The sequence below is a fragment of the Stigmatopora argus genome, chromosome 6 (assembly GCF_051989625.1).
Source record: "Stigmatopora argus isolate UIUO_Sarg chromosome 6, RoL_Sarg_1.0, whole genome shotgun sequence".
Classification (NCBI taxonomy): Eukaryota; Metazoa; Chordata; class Actinopteri; order Syngnathiformes; family Syngnathidae; genus Stigmatopora; species Stigmatopora argus.
In genome coordinates, this window is record NC_135392.1 from 16282758 (window position 1) to 16300789 (window position 18032).

The following is an 18032-nucleotide window of genomic DNA, read 5'->3' on the forward strand; positions in this document are numbered from 1 at the left end:
TATTTTGTAAAATCTAAAAATATATAAAAAAGCTAAAATAAACATCGTATTAGATCTATAAAAACTGAATATTCAGGTCTTATAATCCAGTTCTTTTAATCCATTTATAAAAAAAATCTAAATATTATATCTAAAATGGTCCGGCCCACATGAAATCGAGTTGACGTTAACGCGGCCCGCGAACCAACCCGAGTCTGACACACCTGCGCTAACCACTCAGCCGCCGCCCCCTCCCCCTTGTACTTGACCTAATTTAGAAAAAAAAAAAAAAATTCAAACAGTGAAAAAAAATCTGAAAATAAGTAGGACGCAACAAAAAAAAACAGAAAAAGGACAAGGAATAAAGGTTGAATAGTAGGTTTTGAAGCAAGTTTTGAAAAAGCAGAGCAAACACCTCTGTCATTTACTCACAATTAGAGTTTTTCTCCTTTCAAAGAAAGGGTCGCTTGAATTACATTACTTCTGAACAGTTGGACCCATGACTCAATTAACAAGTGATTAAAAAAAAGAATAAATAAACAAAGTTTTAAATCTCGAGACCAACCTTTTTGGATTTTTTTTAAAAATTCATTTTAATCAACAATAAATGATGGTGGTAGATATGCACACTAGCATCCCATCATATTGACGAGTGATTATATTATGGTCACATGATTATTAATTTCATAAAAGGCCGACAACATAATAATGGACATGTTGTCGAATACCTTTGCTATGTTCAGTTGTATTTAAATACGTACTTAATAGAACCCATTGATTGGAACATTAATGGTTAAATTTCAGTGGAAACTATGAGAAAATGTCTTTCTTTTGCAGGGTAATGTAAAAATTGTTAGATAAAGCTTTTATCTCTACTTTGATATGTGATTGTAAAATGTAATGAATGATGTGTTCGATGCGTGTTAAAGTGTTAAGGATGTGACCTGCAGGGCCTACATCCTTTGGCAAAGTCAATTATCAGTCAGACTTGAGCTGTTCACTGTCCCTGAAATCCACCTTTAATCTTATTTTGCCAATTTGAGGATCACCATGAGGTGGTATAAAACAACACCCAGGGCGACAGGCGCCAACAGAGGCCACCGGAGTGAGCACCAATTGAGTTCACACCCTCTCCAGGTTTGGACGGACCAAAACTTCCACATTCCAACTTGATGACGATGGGTTGGGAAGGACAATTCGAGCCTAATGGCACAGAGGGAAAAAACTTCTACATCCCCATGTCAAACAGGACAGGGATTGTTAGAAGTCCTTTTGAATACCAGCAGTATTATTTGGTGGATCCTATATGGTTCAAACTTCTGGCTATTTACATGTTCTTCCTTATTTGCACTGGATTCCCCATCAACGGACTGACATTGATGGTCACGGCTCAGAACAAGAAGCTCCGACAACCTCTCAATTACATCCTGGTTAACTTGGCTGTGGCTGGTCTCATCATGTGTTCCTTTGGCTTCACCATCACAATCACCTCTGCTGTTAATGGCTACTTCATTCTGGGAGCAACAGCCTGTGCAGTTGAGGGCTTCATGGCCACACTAGGAGGTAAGATCACCTTAGGACTAATAAGGTTGGAAAACATCATTTCAAATAACTAATTTGTCTTGCAGGTGAAGTTTCTCTTTGGTCTTTGGTGGTCTTGGCTGTGGAGAGATACATTGTTGTCTGCAAACCTATGGGAAGCTTCAAGTTCACCGGGTCTCATGCCGGAGCTGGAGTTGGCTTCACCTGGGTCATGGCTTTTGCGTGTGCTGCACCTCCCCTGGCTGGTTGGTCCAGGTAGGCCTCTTGATATTCCGTCAATACATTTCAACATCTTTATCCTGTTGAAAGACTTGGTTAAACATGGATCCCTCCTGGCAGATTAAGATCTAGAGGCAAAATGCACCCAGTTAGATTTTAACTCATTCACTGCCATTGATAGCGATGAACATCTAATCCAATCGACTGGCGAAGGGTGGCGGGCAATGGTCACGTTTCAGGGCATTTGAGTGCGATAGATCCATTGATTGATTGATTCCAGAGATTTCTGTTTCAATGCAAGAAAATGACTAAGAGAGAATTCCATACAGTTTTTTTTGGGCTGTGGGAGGGAAATAAGAATATTAAGTTCAAGGAAGAATTTGCCTTTTTTCACTTGCTAAATGCTTGTTAAAGAGGAAGTTGAATATTTCCAAATACAATGGCCTTACACAATATATGCACAATTTTCAACAGATACCTCCCTGAAGGTATGCAGTGCTCTTGCGGACCCGACTACTACACCCTGGCTCCAGGCTTTAACAATGAATCCTACGTCATTTACATGTTTGTTGTCCACTTCTTCGTTCCTGTCTTCCTCATTTTCTTTACTTATGGCAGCCTAGTGCTTACGGTCAAAGCTGTGAGTAGCAGAACACATTTAATCACCCACCCAAAAATGTTGAATTTCAAACTTTAACAGCATTTGTGATTTTCTGTACAGGCTGCAGCCCAGCAGCAGGACTCGGCATCCACTCAAAAAGCTGAGAAGGAAGTCACGCGTATGTGTGTGCTGATGGTGTTTGGTTTCCTCATGGCTTGGGTGCCTTATGCTACTTTCGCTGGGTGGATTTTCTTGAACAAAGGCGCTTATTTTTCTCCCCTGACTGCTGCTATTCCTGCCTTCTTTGCAAAGAGCTCTGCCCTCTATAACCCAGTCATTTATGTGCTGATGAACAAACAGGTTGGTACACCACCTTATCTTAATGTCTTTGTTGTCTGTTGTCAATACTGTGACTTTATTCTAAAAACTATTCTCTCTGGTCATTTTTATTTTACCAGTTCCGTAACTGCATGCTGACCACTATCGGAATGGGGGGCATGGTAGAGGATGAGACCTCAGTTTCTACAAGCAAGACAGAAGTGTCTTCTGTGTCTTAGATATGATGACATCTCAAAAACTATGGACGTTTTCCTGATTGATTGCATCCAGATTTTTTTAAACAATCCCATAACATCTTGGACTTTTGCCAAATGAAATTATGGAAAATGAATGGACTTTGGATTTAAGAGACAAATGAATAGCTCATCTGTCAATATGTATATAAAACCAAGAGCTACTCTACCAGAGGTGATGCATCGTGTTATCAATCTGTGTTTGCATCAGTGTGAATGGACTGTATCTCCCTGTTCAGTGTTTGATGACGCTCCAAAAAAAAAGAAGAAAAAAAACGCATGACACACTGGTTCAAAACTACTGCAACATGATAACACTTGGCCTAAGTGAAATCACTTGTGGGGCTGTTTTCTTGTAATTATGTAATGTTTCACTGGGTAACCAGTCTGAATGTTTTTATGTATTTAACAAAAAAAAGAAAAAGAAAGAAAAAGAAAACATAGGACTGAGTAAATAAATGCATGCATGAAAAGATTTGTTTCCGCCTGTGATTATGATTGTTACATGATGCTCCTTCTTATTAGATGTAATGTGGCATTTCATTAAGGGCATATATGAAGTGCAAATTTAAATTTAGATAACAAATTAACACCAAAATTATCCTAATTTAATGTGAATACAATTTCATGGTCAGCTGGAAGGAACCCTGTGTGTACTGGTTCCATGAAATGTCAATTATTTACTCTTGAAATATCCATGAAGTAACACCCGATTATGGTATTATCAAGGCAAGGACAATAATGACATAAAGAAGCCATTATTTCAATAATTATATAAAAATTAAGAATTTTACTTTAAAAAAATATAAAAATAAAACATTTTTGGGTCATCCTGGAATTGAAGCATATTTTGCCTCATGTTGGCGTTGTGTTTTGAACTCCTATCCACAATGGCATGTGCTCATTTTCAGGTGCGGGGGATTTCAAGATATACGAAGACAACAAGGAAGACAGAAAGCCCATCTATTGAAGTTGCACCTTATATTCTGGTGTGTCTTATAGTCCAGAAAATACAGTAATCAATATATATGGTCAAATCAAGGAGTTGGCAGACTATATAAATAAAACATTTGTATTGAAAGAACATTGTATTGCATGTATATTTTAACAAATTACGCGGGATCAAATACAGGGGACTATGGCAGGTGGGACGGAGCCCCACCAGGAGAGATTGCGGTCGTTGTTTCAAATGGCCAATTATTGTTGCTTATACTGGGTACATTTTGGCAGCCCTCAGGGGCCCTTTTATCTACAAGAGCCTCAAGCAACTGCCTGGCTTGCTTTTTTTGCCAGCTGCACCTCTGGTACAAGAGCAAATTATAGGGGCATAATACTTCCACATAGTGGAAGGCTGGAGGGTTGGGTTGTGACATTCAGTAGTGAAGAAAAGTAATGCAGCATACTGTTGATTACAACCATATAGTGCTCCCTAGGGGCAATTTAGAAGTTCTGCAGAAAAACATATTCTGTATCAGTTAGGTTTGGAAATCATTTTTTTAAGCAGCATCCTATCCAAATACAACATACCTTTTACATACATCTCAAACACAGTATGTGTGTGTGTGTATATATATATATATATATATATATATATATATATATATATATATATATATATATCCAAATGTACATACAGTGAGTTCAATAAGTATTAGACAGTATAAGACAGTAAGTTCCCCCAATTAGAAATCATGGATGAGTCGGGAATTTGCATCATAGGCTAATGTCCACTGTGAGAGAGATAATCAAAAAAGAAAAATCCAGTAGATTCACAATCACAATGTATGAGTTTTTAACAATACATTTTTGTGATACACCTGCAAATAAGTTTTTGAACACCTGTGTATTAGCTAGAATTTTTACCCTCAGCAACCTGTTAGTCCGCCTTTAAAAGTCCACTTCCATGTATAGTACTGAATCCTGAATGAGATGTACTGTATTTTCCACACTATAAGGCGCGCCTAAAACCCTTCAATTTTTTTGTTAGTTAGGATAGGCTCCAGCTCCCCCCACGACCCTTGTGAGGATAAGCGATTCAGAAAATTATTGAATTAATTAAAATTAAATGTGTATTGTTTTTTTTTCCCATAAAATCCTTATTACTGTATTTTCTATTTTAAATAAATGTAAAATAATTAAAACATTATTTTGGGAAATGTATTCCTACCCTCACTGCTAAAAGAAAGCCAAGAGAAAACATTGCACATACATTCAAAAACACACAATAAGGTCATAAGTTTCAAAATTGAAGAACCCCAGCAAAGTGTTTTTTACTGTTGTTCTTGTTCTTTTTAAACGATTCAATGGCTCCATACCAGTAGTTAAATGCTGATTCACAAGTCCTACTTTACTCTAAGTGTAAATAATATTATGGTTATAGAGCAGCAGACCCCAACTCTTTTCTCACCGCGGACCAGTAAAGCTCTTTATATTTTCTTGCGCACGGGCAAATGGGGAGGGTGACAACTTAAGACAAAATTGTTGGGGGTGGGTTCGGTATAACGTCCACGACGGCAAAACAAAGAAAAACCAAGTCCCAAGCATAATAGCAATTATGCATTATTATTATAACAACTTTTCTTATTTCAAGTAGGAGGGCGAGATTGAAAACGGTAATATTTATCACGGAACGGTGGTTGTGGACCGCTGCTATAGAGTGAGAAATATAATTGGCACGTTTGCATGCAAAATCCAGGTCAGTCCACCTGTGTGGAGTTTGTATGTTCTCGCCGGGCCTGCGTGGGTATTCTCCGGGTACTCTGGTTTCCTCCCACATTCCAAAGACATGCATGGTAGGCTGAATGGACGCTCTAAATTGCCCCTATGTATGAGTGTGAGCGTGAATGGTTGTTTGTCTCCTTGTGCCCTGCGATTGGCTGGCCACCAATTTAGGGTGTCCCCCGGCTCTGGTCCGAAGTCAGCTGGGATAGGCTCCAGCACCCCCGCGACCCTAGTGAGGATAAAGCAGTTCAGAAAATATGATGAGATGAGACGTTTGCATGCATATTTGTTTTGGAAATGAAATTCAGCACTGCTTGAAATACACAATAAAACCCAAGAAATGTACCAGACTTGCTTAACTAGAATTCTACTATACAAATACTATACAAAACATAATGTGACATCTTTCAAATGATGTAACCCTTTATTTCCTTTTCACACGCAATGCTAATTGTCAAGCCTGGAGCACATGCACTGTAATTTACCAGTGTCGAGATCTGGCCCCGGACACCTGCGTGCCATTAGCAATTGTGTGCGTGGCAACACCCACAGAAAGGAGCTTCACTTCTCACCCTCTGTAATTGCCTGGAACAGATATCGGACCGCAGTAAACTGATGCCTTAATAACAAAGTGCATTTAATTCCAGGCTGTTCTACATGAAGAACAGCGTTGGGTGGACTTCACTAATCAGCTGTGCTAATGGGATGCCTCGGGCTCCATTTGATGTAAACTGCAGTAATGGTGGTTCTCATTCTCTCTGGGAATACATTTCTTTTCCATGAGTTATAGCATGGGTGTTTTTTTTATTATTAAATTCAATAGCCTTTTCGTTTTCTTTGTAAAATAAACCTAAAAAGGGCAAAACACAGTTTTATTCTCATTTTATTGTTGATTAAAATAAAAAAAACAGTCGCTACCGAGGAATGTCACACATGTTTATGTCATTACAGTGGCAGCCAGCTGTTGGATTTTTTTTTTCACGAAGAGATTGAATTGTTTTATTGGAATAATTGCTAATATGTGTTGTGTAGGAATTTGCTCAAGCATAGACCATACCAAAATAAACCTAGATTTTTTTTCTATATCGAATCAAGCGGTGATCTGTGGGGATTGAGCACATAGAAGGAAGTGGAGCAGCCGGTAAGCAGACTATTCTTTTGTCAGATAAACACATTTTACCCAAAAATGATGTGTGGCCAAAGAAATGGGTTGGTTTAAACTGCAGTAAAACATATTGGTCTTAGATGGTTACCATGTGTGCTAGTTTCCAAAACAATGGCATTGAAGAAAAAACAATAAAGCTCAGCGTTTAAAGAATTTTAATATCCTGTCAATTATTTCATTTTCTGGCATTTAAAGGTTTGGTACAACTGATTTTGGAAATTATTTTGAAATAAATATTTACTGACCATACAGTAAATGAAATGCAAAATAGATAAATGAATAAAAAATTGTGTGTTTGAAATTTGGAACAAAAGCATTGTACTTGCAGCCAACTAAATGCTAATTTTACATTCCAACATTGCAGCAAATTCTGCACTTTCTCTTGAAAATTAGACAGTCAATTATTCAATATATACTACCTTTTACGGTGTGATTAACAACACAATAATGCAACTAATGTATACTTTACTGTATTAAGCAGCTCAAAGCAGGACTGCTCAAAGAGCAAGTGTTTGTAAATTTACTTGGATGATGGGCATATGGCTTTGAGCGCACAATTTAATTGAAATAAAATTGCTTGTTTGTTTTGACATTGTCCAAGCCCCAAAAAAAACCAAGTCATTAATGAGAGTTTTGGGTATGACTAAATATTCGGTTAATTGTCAAAGAAAGGAAAGAGAAAGGATGAAAAGCCACCAGGAGGGATTATCCCGCTGGCTGTTGCAATGGAGATAATCCTAGTACGCGGCATGCTATGCACTTTAATGTTCTCACACAAGAAGCTTGATTTATTTAGTATTCTCTCTTTTCTTTTCTGCCTGGTGACTATGGGCTTTGAATCTCCACTGACATTTGTGTTTTTTAAAATCACCCTGGGATGCAACTACATTATGTATACGAGAAGAAAAAAAACAATAATTGTCCATCATCAACCTAAACACATCCTTTAAAGAACTCTCAATACTTACAGCAGCTGCTAAAGCTGCTCAACCTCATGTTTATTCAAAATTTAGGATAATGTGTAGCCCCCACAAAAAGAGGACTACATATATTTTATATATGTTCCGAATTATGACAGAGATAGCATAAATCAGAAAGTAGAACTCGCTAGGATAGTAGATCTCTTTAGGCCGCTCAATTTTGATCTCCATTTGTTCAACACCACAATTCCCGTGAATATAATGTTGCATTCATACTATACAGTAGTTTTACAACCTAAGCCAATATATACTTCGTTGACAACATACTCCTCAGCTCAGGTTGTCAGTGCAGTTTATAGACTAAAAGATAGAAATTGTTTTTCAGTATTTCTAGCAGGAAAATCGTAATGACAACCTATTTTCTATTTGAGCGGACAGAAAATTAGAATTACTACTCCACGTGACACTGCACTGTCCCTCCGGAGCTCTTTCAGCAATAGACTGCTGCACCCTCATTGCAGGAAGGAGCGCTTCCGCAGATCCTTCCTCCCATCAGCTGTCAGGCTCTTTAACAAATCAAATGGCTGAGTTTTAAGACCTACCGTATGCATCTATGTACATCTATGTGTATGTATGTATATATGTGCTTATATATATGTATGTGTATGTATGTGTACATATATGTGTATGTACATGTATGTGTATATGTATGTATGTATATATATGTATTTCAGCAACACGCTTATTTATTTATATATTTATTCATGTATTTATTTATATATTTATTCATGTATTTATTTATTAACTTACTTATTACCTATCTATTTATGTCTAAAATGCCTTTCCCATTTCTGCATCCTCACCCTCTTGCTACTGTGACAACGAAATTTCCCGAATACAGGATGAATAAAGTTATCCAATCCAATCCAAAACATCGAAATATCAACATTATGTCAATTGAAAGCCACGCTAATGTAACTGCATATAGTATCTCTATGAAGAACAGTCGAGTTGCTGTTTATTTTTACAAGAGTGGTAAGTACAACCCTGCTGTTGTCTTTATTTTATTAACTTCACTTCAAATTAAGATATATAAAGTTGTTGAATTATAAACATACGACACAATTGGACATAAATAAAAGGACCAATAGTATGTTTGTGTATTGCGTTGACGATGCTCCTCTTAGAGAGCCACTAAACACTCAGTACTTTCCCTACTGGTCATTATTCATTCAATGGGCTATCAAAGGTGAATATTTAATCTGCAAAACGGCGAAAATAAGACAGGGAATTACAACGATTACAATAAAGAACGGTCACTTCCCACTCCTCCGTGTCTGCATTAGGATGCCTTGTCTCCACGATTCCTAACAATGCCACGACAAAGTAGTGTGGCTAAGAAAACATCGAGTATTGCCCATGGAGAACGAGGGCTGAGCATGCTGGGAAAGTAGAACGGCTATGGCTGTGATATCCAGCCATTTGGTTGGTCCCACAATTCAAACCACTATAGTGGGTTTCCTAAGCCTTAGTATTGTTCAATGCTTCACCACTCTTATACATGTGGTATTGTATCTTGTCATAATATACAAAATGATCATTCCACTTTGGAGCCTGCAAATTGAAAGCTTGTGTTTTTACACTCCTGATTTATCTTGGCTGTAAAAATGCGAGGCCAATTGTCGCAACGGCTTTCCAGAGAATTTTGCATACTTTATAGAGCAGTGGTTCTTAACCTTGTTGGAGCTACCGAGCCCCACCAGTTTCATATGCGCATTCACCGAACCCCATCAGTTCCATATGTGCATATATAGAACCCTACTTTAGTGTAAAATAATATAGGATTTTTTTCAAATTCAAGATATATAAATTCCTCGCAGCACTAATTGGCCAAGCAATGTCAAGAGATCATCTGCAGCCAGTGATGGTCAAGCAGGGCAGGTTATCGTGAATAGACATGGTGAGTCGATGTGTGTTGACCTCCGTGCCAGAGGCTCCACCGAACACCTGAGACCGACTCACCGCATCCACTGTTGTTATAGAGTAAATGAAGAGAAGAACCAACCTGTCACGCAGAGTAATCATGAATAAGTGTTTAAAAATCTGAAAAATGGAAATTGTGGATACATTAGATACTGGTTTTCAGTCAAGATAAGATGCTTTGTTTTTATTCATTCATTTTCTAAATGGCTTATCCTCACAAGGGTTGCGGGGGTGCCGGAGCCTATCCCAGCCGACTTCATGCATGAAGCACAGGAAACCCTGAATTAGTGGGCAGCCAATCTGCGCACAAGGAGATGTACAACCATTTATTCTCACAGTTATACCTAAGGGGAATTTAGGACGACACCGGAGGACTTACCTGGGATTCGACATAGGACCCCAGAACTGAGAGGCTGATGCTCTAACCACTCAATCATCGGGCAGCCATTCGGGCGAAAGGCAGACTACACCCTAGACTGGTCGCCAGTCAGTCGTAGGGCACACAGAGAGACAAACGACCATCCGCACTCTCAATCATACCAACACCAGTGGGAGTCGAGCCCAAGCCCCCCCGCACCAAAGTCAGGCGAGTGAACCTCTACACCACGAGGCCGCCCACTCAAGAAAATATTGTCTTCCAAATGTGCAGATTTCCGGGGTTGCTTGTGTGTTTTCCAGTGAGGACAATATTGCATGTACTTAAACACTTTTTATTGACAAATAATGAATAGGTTTGCTACGCATTCACAACCAAATTTGCATTTGACAATTTACAGACATACTATAATGGACCATTACCTTCATCAACAAGCTTTGTACGGTGCAAACTGAATCAGAAAACAAGTACATTAAAATTCTTCAAACCATTTCCTCAAAATCTAAATCATCTTGTTAGTTAAGATGGCACTCACAGTTTTTATGTATTTTCCCCCCACTGGAGTACACACATTATATATTCCATATAGTATCTATCAACTTTAATCCTCATCAAGATGGATCACTAAGACATCCCTTTAGTGCCATAAATAACTGGCTGTCCAAGATATGTTTGTGGGAGGCTATAGCTCATTTGTGAGTTGTTAAAGCTCCCTTCCCGGCACAACTGAATTCCCAAATCCTTCCTTGTCTGGTTGACACTCATCTGCCTGGAGAGCTGTGGACCAAAGTTTTCCTCTTGAAGGTCAAAGCTGCTTTCGCTGTAAAGCCGCTGACGCATTTCTCGTTTTCCAGAGGAGCTCCTGGTCGGATACCTATGCCCCATCCTGTACCATCCTGTTTCCTTAAAAACAAACCAAATGTTTCCTGCCCAAAGGATGACATTGGCAAAACCAAAAACCTGAAAGGAGAAAATAGAATAGAATGTATGTCAGTCAGGTAAATGATTCATGTAGAGTACCGTACTATTTTCACGACTATAGGGTGCACTCAAAAGTATAAATTTTTCCCCCAAAATGGATGGGGCGCCCAATAATGTGGAGTAACTTATGTGAGGACCAAATTTTAAAAAATCTGTAAATGTTGCTGTGTGACTTTGAAGAGCTCTCCATTTGACTGCCTGGGTGCATTTCTTGTACAGTGATTACAAGTGTCTGCCCAAATGCAGACACGGCCAATATATAGAAGAAAATCAGACGTAACTGACAACAGCATGCAGACGTGAACAAGGGACATAGTCATTGGTAAAACCAACAAGTTTAAGTGAAGTGTTTCTGCTCACCACAGATGCGTTGAGCCGAGCCCAGTGAGGATCCTGGGTAGCTGTGCATTTGTTCTCTGGACCCAAGCAGGCAGGGATAAGCAGCAGTACCTTGGTGGGCTTTGTAGCAGTCTTGATATCAGAAAGTGCTTTAGCCCAACAACAGCTGCTAAGGAACCATATTAGGGAGAAGGTCACTGTCACCACAAAGTCCTGAGCACCAAAAAAAGAGAAAATATTTACTTCAGTTAATTGTAACAATTTTTCTGGCTAAATAAGTCACTGACCACAAGTGGGCCTCTGTTGTTCTTCAAATATTTGTTCTGGTAGAAGACGTAGACCACAGTTGCCAGTAGGGAGTAGAGGAACGTGATCACACCAAGGGTGACAAAAAACTGAGCAGCGGAGGAAAAGTCGCCATCCAGAAATAGGATTTCCTCTCTCTTGGTTTCACATACTGGAGCCTTGAAATGCACTTGTTGTAACCTGGGTGAGAAAATGGGTCGGTACTCAACTTATTAATTTTGAAGAGAAGATCATCAAAGTCAGCACACCTGTTCCTAAGAAAATGTTCAGGCCACAGTTGCTCTTTTACATTCAGAAAATATTCTCATTAAGTTAATGTAAGAATTTTTAAGGTGTTCATGATCATTAATGACTGCATTTTCGCTAAATGAGTGGTAGGATTGTCACATTTGATCCAGAGTATATACTGATATATAGTGACTTGTCAAACAAAATCGAATCAAAATTGATCAAAACATCGATATTGTCTTCATTTTGTCAAAAAGAATTGTTTTCATTAAAATGTCAGAATTGTTTCAAATTTTCAAAAACATCTAGATTGCTGTGTAATTTTTTTATTGGTTGGGACAAAATAGAATAAGAATCACTGTATTAAATTAACACCCCTTAAATTGAATCTTAATCTAAACGTTGCAGACTTTTTATTGTCGGCAAATATTGTTTTATTCTTCAAGTAAATAACAAAATGTTGCTTTGCATCCCTAGTTAATGGATGGCAAACGACCAGTCAAGAGTGCACTGTGCTACGAACAAACACACCATTTAAATGAGGATCAGTATTCTTGAAAATGGATATTTGGTTTTGAGGGGTTGTCATTCAAGTATTCATCTTTATTTTAAAAATATAAAGTGAGGGAATTTGTGACTGTTTTTTAATTCACAAAAAATCATGGTGTTGGTTTTCTCCGAACCGGACCATTTCTTAGACAGTTGGCTGAGCCAAGCATCGAATTGAGCCAAGTTGGCTCAATGTAACTGACAGTTAGACGTTCACTGTCACTGTAAAGCAAAAAAACACCAACCTCTTGGTACATTGCCAATTTCCTCACACAAATGAAGTCGCCAGCTGCAGAATGGATCAATGCTTTGAATTGATCTAAGTCGCTCATTATGTAGTTATTAAATTTCTTTGTAACACAGTTTTTTATTGGTGGATTGTTTCTTCTGATATCATATTAGTTGCAGGAAATATCTTTCCAGATATGTTCATAAGGGAAGTCTTAGAATAGTTTTGTGCTCATCTTTAACATGATGCATTCCACTTTAGACTAAATGAGTTTACCTCATTTGTAATATGGAGACAGGAAGCGAGCCAATTTAAAGGGCCCTTTGTCTCAGACGTTTTACTGCATCATTTGACCGAAATGCACTCAAAGCCAGATTGGTCAAGATTCTAACCTTAAGTGGTCCCTTTTGACGCACCAAAATGTTTCCAGTATTGATTTTGTCTCATGGCTTGTACCCACAATGCCTTGGGCACATTGCTAAGACTGCTTCATTTAGTGGCAGTATACAGAGAGCATCTCTTTCTTTTCCACCAGTCCAAAAAAAAGTATCTAATTGAATCCAGGACAGGAACGTTTCAAACAATGGACAGTGTCATTCATATGGCTAAACTTTTTTTTGTTTTAAACGGACCTGATCCACTATTGGCTATCTACACTGATGGAATGCTTCAACTTATGATTATAATAACAGAACTCTTTCCCTCATTTTCCATAGCGTGCATCCTCATAAAGATTGCCAATCCCAACTGTTGGGTGAAAGACAGACTACACCCTAAACTGGTTGCCAGTCAGTCGTATGGCACACAGAAAGACAGACGGCCATTTGCGCTCACAATCATACCGCCACCACCAATCGAGCCCGTGCCTACCCGCACCGAAGTCAGGCGAGTGAACCTCTAAACCAGTGGTTCTTAACCTTGTTGGTGCTACCAAACCCCACCACGTTTATATGCGCCTTCACCGATCTCCACCAGTTTCATATGTGCATTCACCGAACCCTACTTTAATGTAAATTAAAATGTCTTTTTTGCAAATTCAAGATATATAAATTCCTCGCAGCACTGATTGGCCAAGCAATGTCACGTGATCATCTGAAGCCAGTGATGGTCAAGCGGGGCATGCTATCGTGAATAGACATAATGAGTCGATGTGTCTTGACCTCCGTGGCAGAGGCTCCACCGAACCCCTGAGACAGACTCACTGAACACCTAGGGTTCGATAGAACCCAGGTTAAGAACCACTGCTCTACACCTTCAGGCGGCACAAATAAAACAACCACAATATTTTTTCAAGTTATTCTAATACAGACGTAACTCTACTTACGAAATTAATTGGATCCAAAACTTTTTTCGTAACATGAACATTTTGTAAGTAGGTGTACTTTATATGTAAATTCTCTTATTCGTTCCACGGTCCTCGCAAAACTACCATTTAAACTCTTTAAAATTGGTCAAAGGGTCCCAATTTTTTATAAATGTGTGCCCTGTGTGTGTGAAATTATGTGCCGCGTTGTATGTTTTTTATTTGCTTAATAAGGGGAATTGCAATCATTAATAAGGGGAGCATTTAGCCAAGGTGGAAAGTTATGCAAGAGATAATCTTGAAACATGGATAGTGGTTGTTGTGAGACAGCCGATTGAATTGAATGCTTTTATTGTCATTATATGAGATAGAATGAGACTGATGAAATGAGAGCCCAGTAGAGTGTAGCAATGTTCTAAAGTGAGAATCAATGAATATAATATTCAATAATTTCAAAATAAAATAACGGTTAAGGAAATGCATTTACTCTTGGGGGATTTCGTGACTTGGATCTTTTTCATATCTCAAGTCACTCATGTGCATATAAAAATAATCGTAACCTGAAAATTTCGTACCTAGAGGCATTTGTAAGTAGAGGTATGACTGTATTTATAAATCGCTAGGAAACCTTTTTGAAGAGTCAGTCAAGAGAAGGACGACCAATGTAAAAATATTGACATCTTAAAAGCACTAAGCTCTAAAAAAAAAGTCAAATTTTCAACAGTTTATCAGGCATAGGAGTGTTTCACCTGAATGGATAGCCAAAATTGATGTTGATGCTTCTGTTACTCTGTCTGTTGTCTCCACAGTCCACTTTAACCCGGACTTGCCCATAGTAGCCTCCGCATGTTGCAAATGCACAAATGGCAAAAATCTGGGGAGAAAAATTACAAGGAGTCATATGAGGAGAAAACCGTTGACAGTCATGATGTCAATGAAACAATTCTTAGTGAGTGTGCATGCCTTATTGCATAATATATTCCCATCAATAAATCACAGGACTGATTAAAATATCTAAATGGTTTGAAAGGGAAAGCTGAATAATTGAAAGGTGGGAAGTGCTTCTCACTGTGCACTAGAGGGTGGTCGCAGCAGTGTGGGTTGATTCATTTTATATCAAACGTTTCTACTGCTGTAGGATCACAATATTGCTCACGTGGTGAATATTCAAAGCAAAGAAAATATTTACGCTACACTTGGAACTTTCATGGGGCGTGCACATTATAAATAATGTCTTGTATAAAAAATTCAATTTCTGCATCAAACCTAATAAACTACTAGAAAAGTTAAAATGAACTAATGTATTAATATTCAAAGCAAAGTGGAAGATACTTACCGGGGCAAATATAACCATACACATTTAAAAATCCCAGAGATGTGTGGCCAAAGTCGTCTCGATGTCTTCAGTGTTTGTCATCAGGCAGAGATGTGGAAAACAAGAAGAGAGTTTCCAGTCGAGGGGAGGGCGTACATGAGGAACACTAACCTCCCAAAGGAGGAGTCAGAAATACATTTTGCCTGTGTATTTGCTGAAATATAAAGCATTCCATACAAAAGCAATCCAACCATCCATCCATATATCAAACCATGCGTCTGTCCGTCCGTTCATCCGTCCATCCATCCATCTATGGCCCTGCAACTATAAAAAAGCAGAAAAGGGAAGGCTGAGAACTAATGAGCATCAATTGCACATTCCAGGATGAAATATCAAAAACCCTAGATTACATCAAGAAAATGCCCCCTAAAGTTAATGTCTTAGACAGCAGAAGCCCCATGAGAGTGCAGAAGAGGAGGAGCAGGGCAAGCTCTTACGTGAAAACATTCATTCATTCATTTTCTAAACCACTTTATAAAGGAGTTGGGTTGCGGGGGGTGCTGGAGCCTATCCCAGCTGACTCCGGGCCAGAGGCGGGGGACGCCCTGAATCAGTGGCAAGCCGATCGCAGGGCACAAGGAGACGGACAACCATGCACACTCACACCCATACCTAGGAGCATGTTTTTGGAATGTTGGAGGAAACCGGAGTACCGGGAGAAAACCCACACAGACAACCATTCACACTCACAATTACACTGCTACTGAGCGGGAATTGAACCAACACTGCCCACACTGGCGAAAGAACCACTGCAACATGGGGTGGCTGCACACATGACTTGAAGCTATGTCATCCCATCTCATTTTCTGAACCACTTTATCCTAACTAGGGTCGCAGGGGGTACTGGAGCCTATCCCAGCTGACTTCAGGCCAGAGACGGGGGACAACCTGAATTGGTTGCCAGCCAATCGCAGGGCACAAGGAGACAAACAACCATTCACGCTCATACTCATACTTAGGGCCAACCTAGAGTGTCCAATCAGCCAACCATGCATGTCTTTGTAATATGGAAGGAAACAGTAGTACCCACAGTAAACCCACGTGGGCCCGTGTAGAACATGCAAACTCTACACAGGTGGATCGACCTAGATTTGAACCCAGGATCCCCACTTTGAGGCTGACGCGCTAACGACTCAGCCGCCGGGCCGCCCCCAACCACGCTCTCCGCACACCCAAATGAATGAATTTTCTGAATAGTCTCTTCTTGATGATCTGATCATATGATTCAGAGGTATTAGAGGTGAGAGACATTTCCCTCAAATTATTATGATCATTTTTAAAATGATTCCTCCTGGGCAGTTACGTATAATGATTTCAATACTGAAATTGAGCAACACTGTCCTCTGGTGGTCGACTTGTAGTAAGCTTGACAGCCAATCCATGGAACCTCATTCTTCCCTCCATTTTGGATTACTGTAGTATGTCTATAACAATAATACTTGTCTTGTTTTATCAGATTTCAATTGTTCATTAACAGCAAACTTTCATTTGTTGAAGTTTTGCATTTAAAATAAATATTTGTCAATTCCTTTCAGATACTGTATACAACTGAAAAATTACATCTCCTGCCCACTTACTAGAGCAGTCATTTGGTGTCACGGATGATAGCGCTTTAAAAAAAATGACTTGACTAATCTTAATATAATTTGGGGTAAATATGTGAGGTATCACTGGGGTGGGGTGGGGTGGGGTGGGGTGGGGTGTGGTTTGGGGTTTATTGGCCCAGTGGCTTGAGTGGTTAGCACTTTGGCCTCACAGCTCTGGGGTCCTAGGTTCAAATCCAGGTTGGTCCACCTGTGTAGATTTGTGTTTTCTCCAGGTACTCTGGTTTCCTACCACATTCCCAAGACATGCATGTTAGGCTGATTTGACATTCTAAATTGCCCCTTGGTATGGGTGTATGTGTGAATGCTTCTCCTTCTGCTTGTGCCCTGCGATTGGCTGGCCACCAATTCTAGGTGTCCCCCGCCTCTGGCCGTCTGGAGTCAAATTTTCACGCAAAATAAATTTTGTTTAGCGTTTTATCTGTTTATCCGCGTTGTGGCGTTTCGTCTATGTCACATTGCAGTTTTGTGCACGTCAAACCTAATTTGTGCGCAAATAAGCCGTATTGATTCAGTCATCATATTTTTTAGCGGCAAATACAGCATTGCTGTATCAAGAAAAGGGGCCTTCCACCATGGTTAAGTGGCAAGATTTTATCCTAACCTTGAATTATTAATGAATCGTTTTCTGGCATCACATTTCTGCTCCAGCCTGAAAACTGTGGGAGGTAAGAGACAAGCCTGAATCTGGTGGGGGTTTGTGTGGTTTTTTTTGACAGGCTCCCACATATCTAGTCAGATTAATTCCCTACAGGCATGTGCCATCCTCTGTAGTTTAAAGCTTTATGTCTTTGTGTTTCAATCTAAAAGGAGAACATGAATTTATATCACATAAGGGTGACTGATAATGTTCAGCTTGCTTGCAAGTCTCAATTGCCGTCAAAGGCGGCAAATGATGTCAAATTTGAAAATAAATATCGGAAAAAGGCAGCAGAGGCACTAAAATTCCTCCTTTAAAAAGTGAGATTTGGATGAAAAAATATTAGGATTACCTTTTCTATTTTGGGAGTAAAATGTGGAGGACTGTGTTATATAAAAGG

At 39.3% G+C, this 18032-nt stretch overlaps 2 protein-coding genes across 2 annotated transcripts; one reads left to right on the forward strand and one right to left on the reverse strand.

The window, feature by feature from the left end:
* The first annotated feature begins 1045 nt into the window (after window positions 1-1045).
* On the forward strand, window positions 1046-3386 carry LOC144075470 (green-sensitive opsin-like). Its single transcript, XM_077602505.1, has 5 exons — window positions 1046-1542; window positions 1608-1776; window positions 2215-2380; window positions 2462-2701; window positions 2800-3386. The coding sequence occupies exons 1-5, from the start codon at window positions 1152-1154 to the stop codon at window positions 2896-2898; spliced, it is 1065 nt and encodes a 354-aa protein (XP_077458631.1). The 5' UTR covers window positions 1046-1151; the 3' UTR covers window positions 2899-3386.
* Window positions 3387-10396: 7010 nt separating this feature from the next.
* On the reverse strand, window positions 10397-15489 carry synprb (synaptoporin b). The gene is made up of 5 exons (XM_077603377.1): window positions 15350-15489; window positions 14763-14887; window positions 11686-11884; window positions 11420-11611; window positions 10397-11038 (listed from the first exon to the last, which is right to left on the reverse strand). Exons 1-5 carry the CDS (start codon window positions 15371-15373, stop codon window positions 10703-10705), a joined length of 876 nt encoding a protein of 291 aa, XP_077459503.1. The 5' UTR covers window positions 15374-15489; the 3' UTR covers window positions 10397-10702.
* Window positions 15490-18032: the final 2543 nt, after the last annotated feature.

What these genes read in the sequence shown, in the direction of transcription:
- LOC144075470 (XM_077602505.1), top strand. Translation starts at nt 1,152, where the DNA reads ATGACGATGGGTTGGGAAGGACAATTCGAGCCTAATGGCACAGAGGGA. An exon ending in CTTCATGGCCACACTAGGAG is followed by an intron (nt 1,543 to 1,607) that starts GTAAGATCACCT and finishes TTTGTCTTGCAG; the next exon opens with GTGAAGTTTCTCTTTGGTCT. An exon ending in TAGTGCTTACGGTCAAAGCT is followed by an intron (nt 2,381 to 2,461) that starts GTGAGTAGCAGA and finishes TTTTCTGTACAG; the next exon opens with GCTGCAGCCCAGCAGCAGGA.
- synprb (XM_077603377.1), bottom strand. Translation starts at nt 15,373, where the DNA reads ATGTGTATGGTTATATTTGCCCCG. An exon ending in AATTTTGGCTATCCATTCAG is followed by an intron (nt 11,885 to 14,762) that starts GTGAAACACTCC and finishes TTTCTCACCCAG; the next exon opens with GTTACAACAAGTGCATTTCA. An exon ending in CTCGGCTCAACGCATCTGTG is followed by an intron (nt 11,039 to 11,419) that starts GTGAGCAGAAAC and finishes TTCTCCTTTCAG; the next exon opens with GTTTTTGGTTTTGCCAATGT.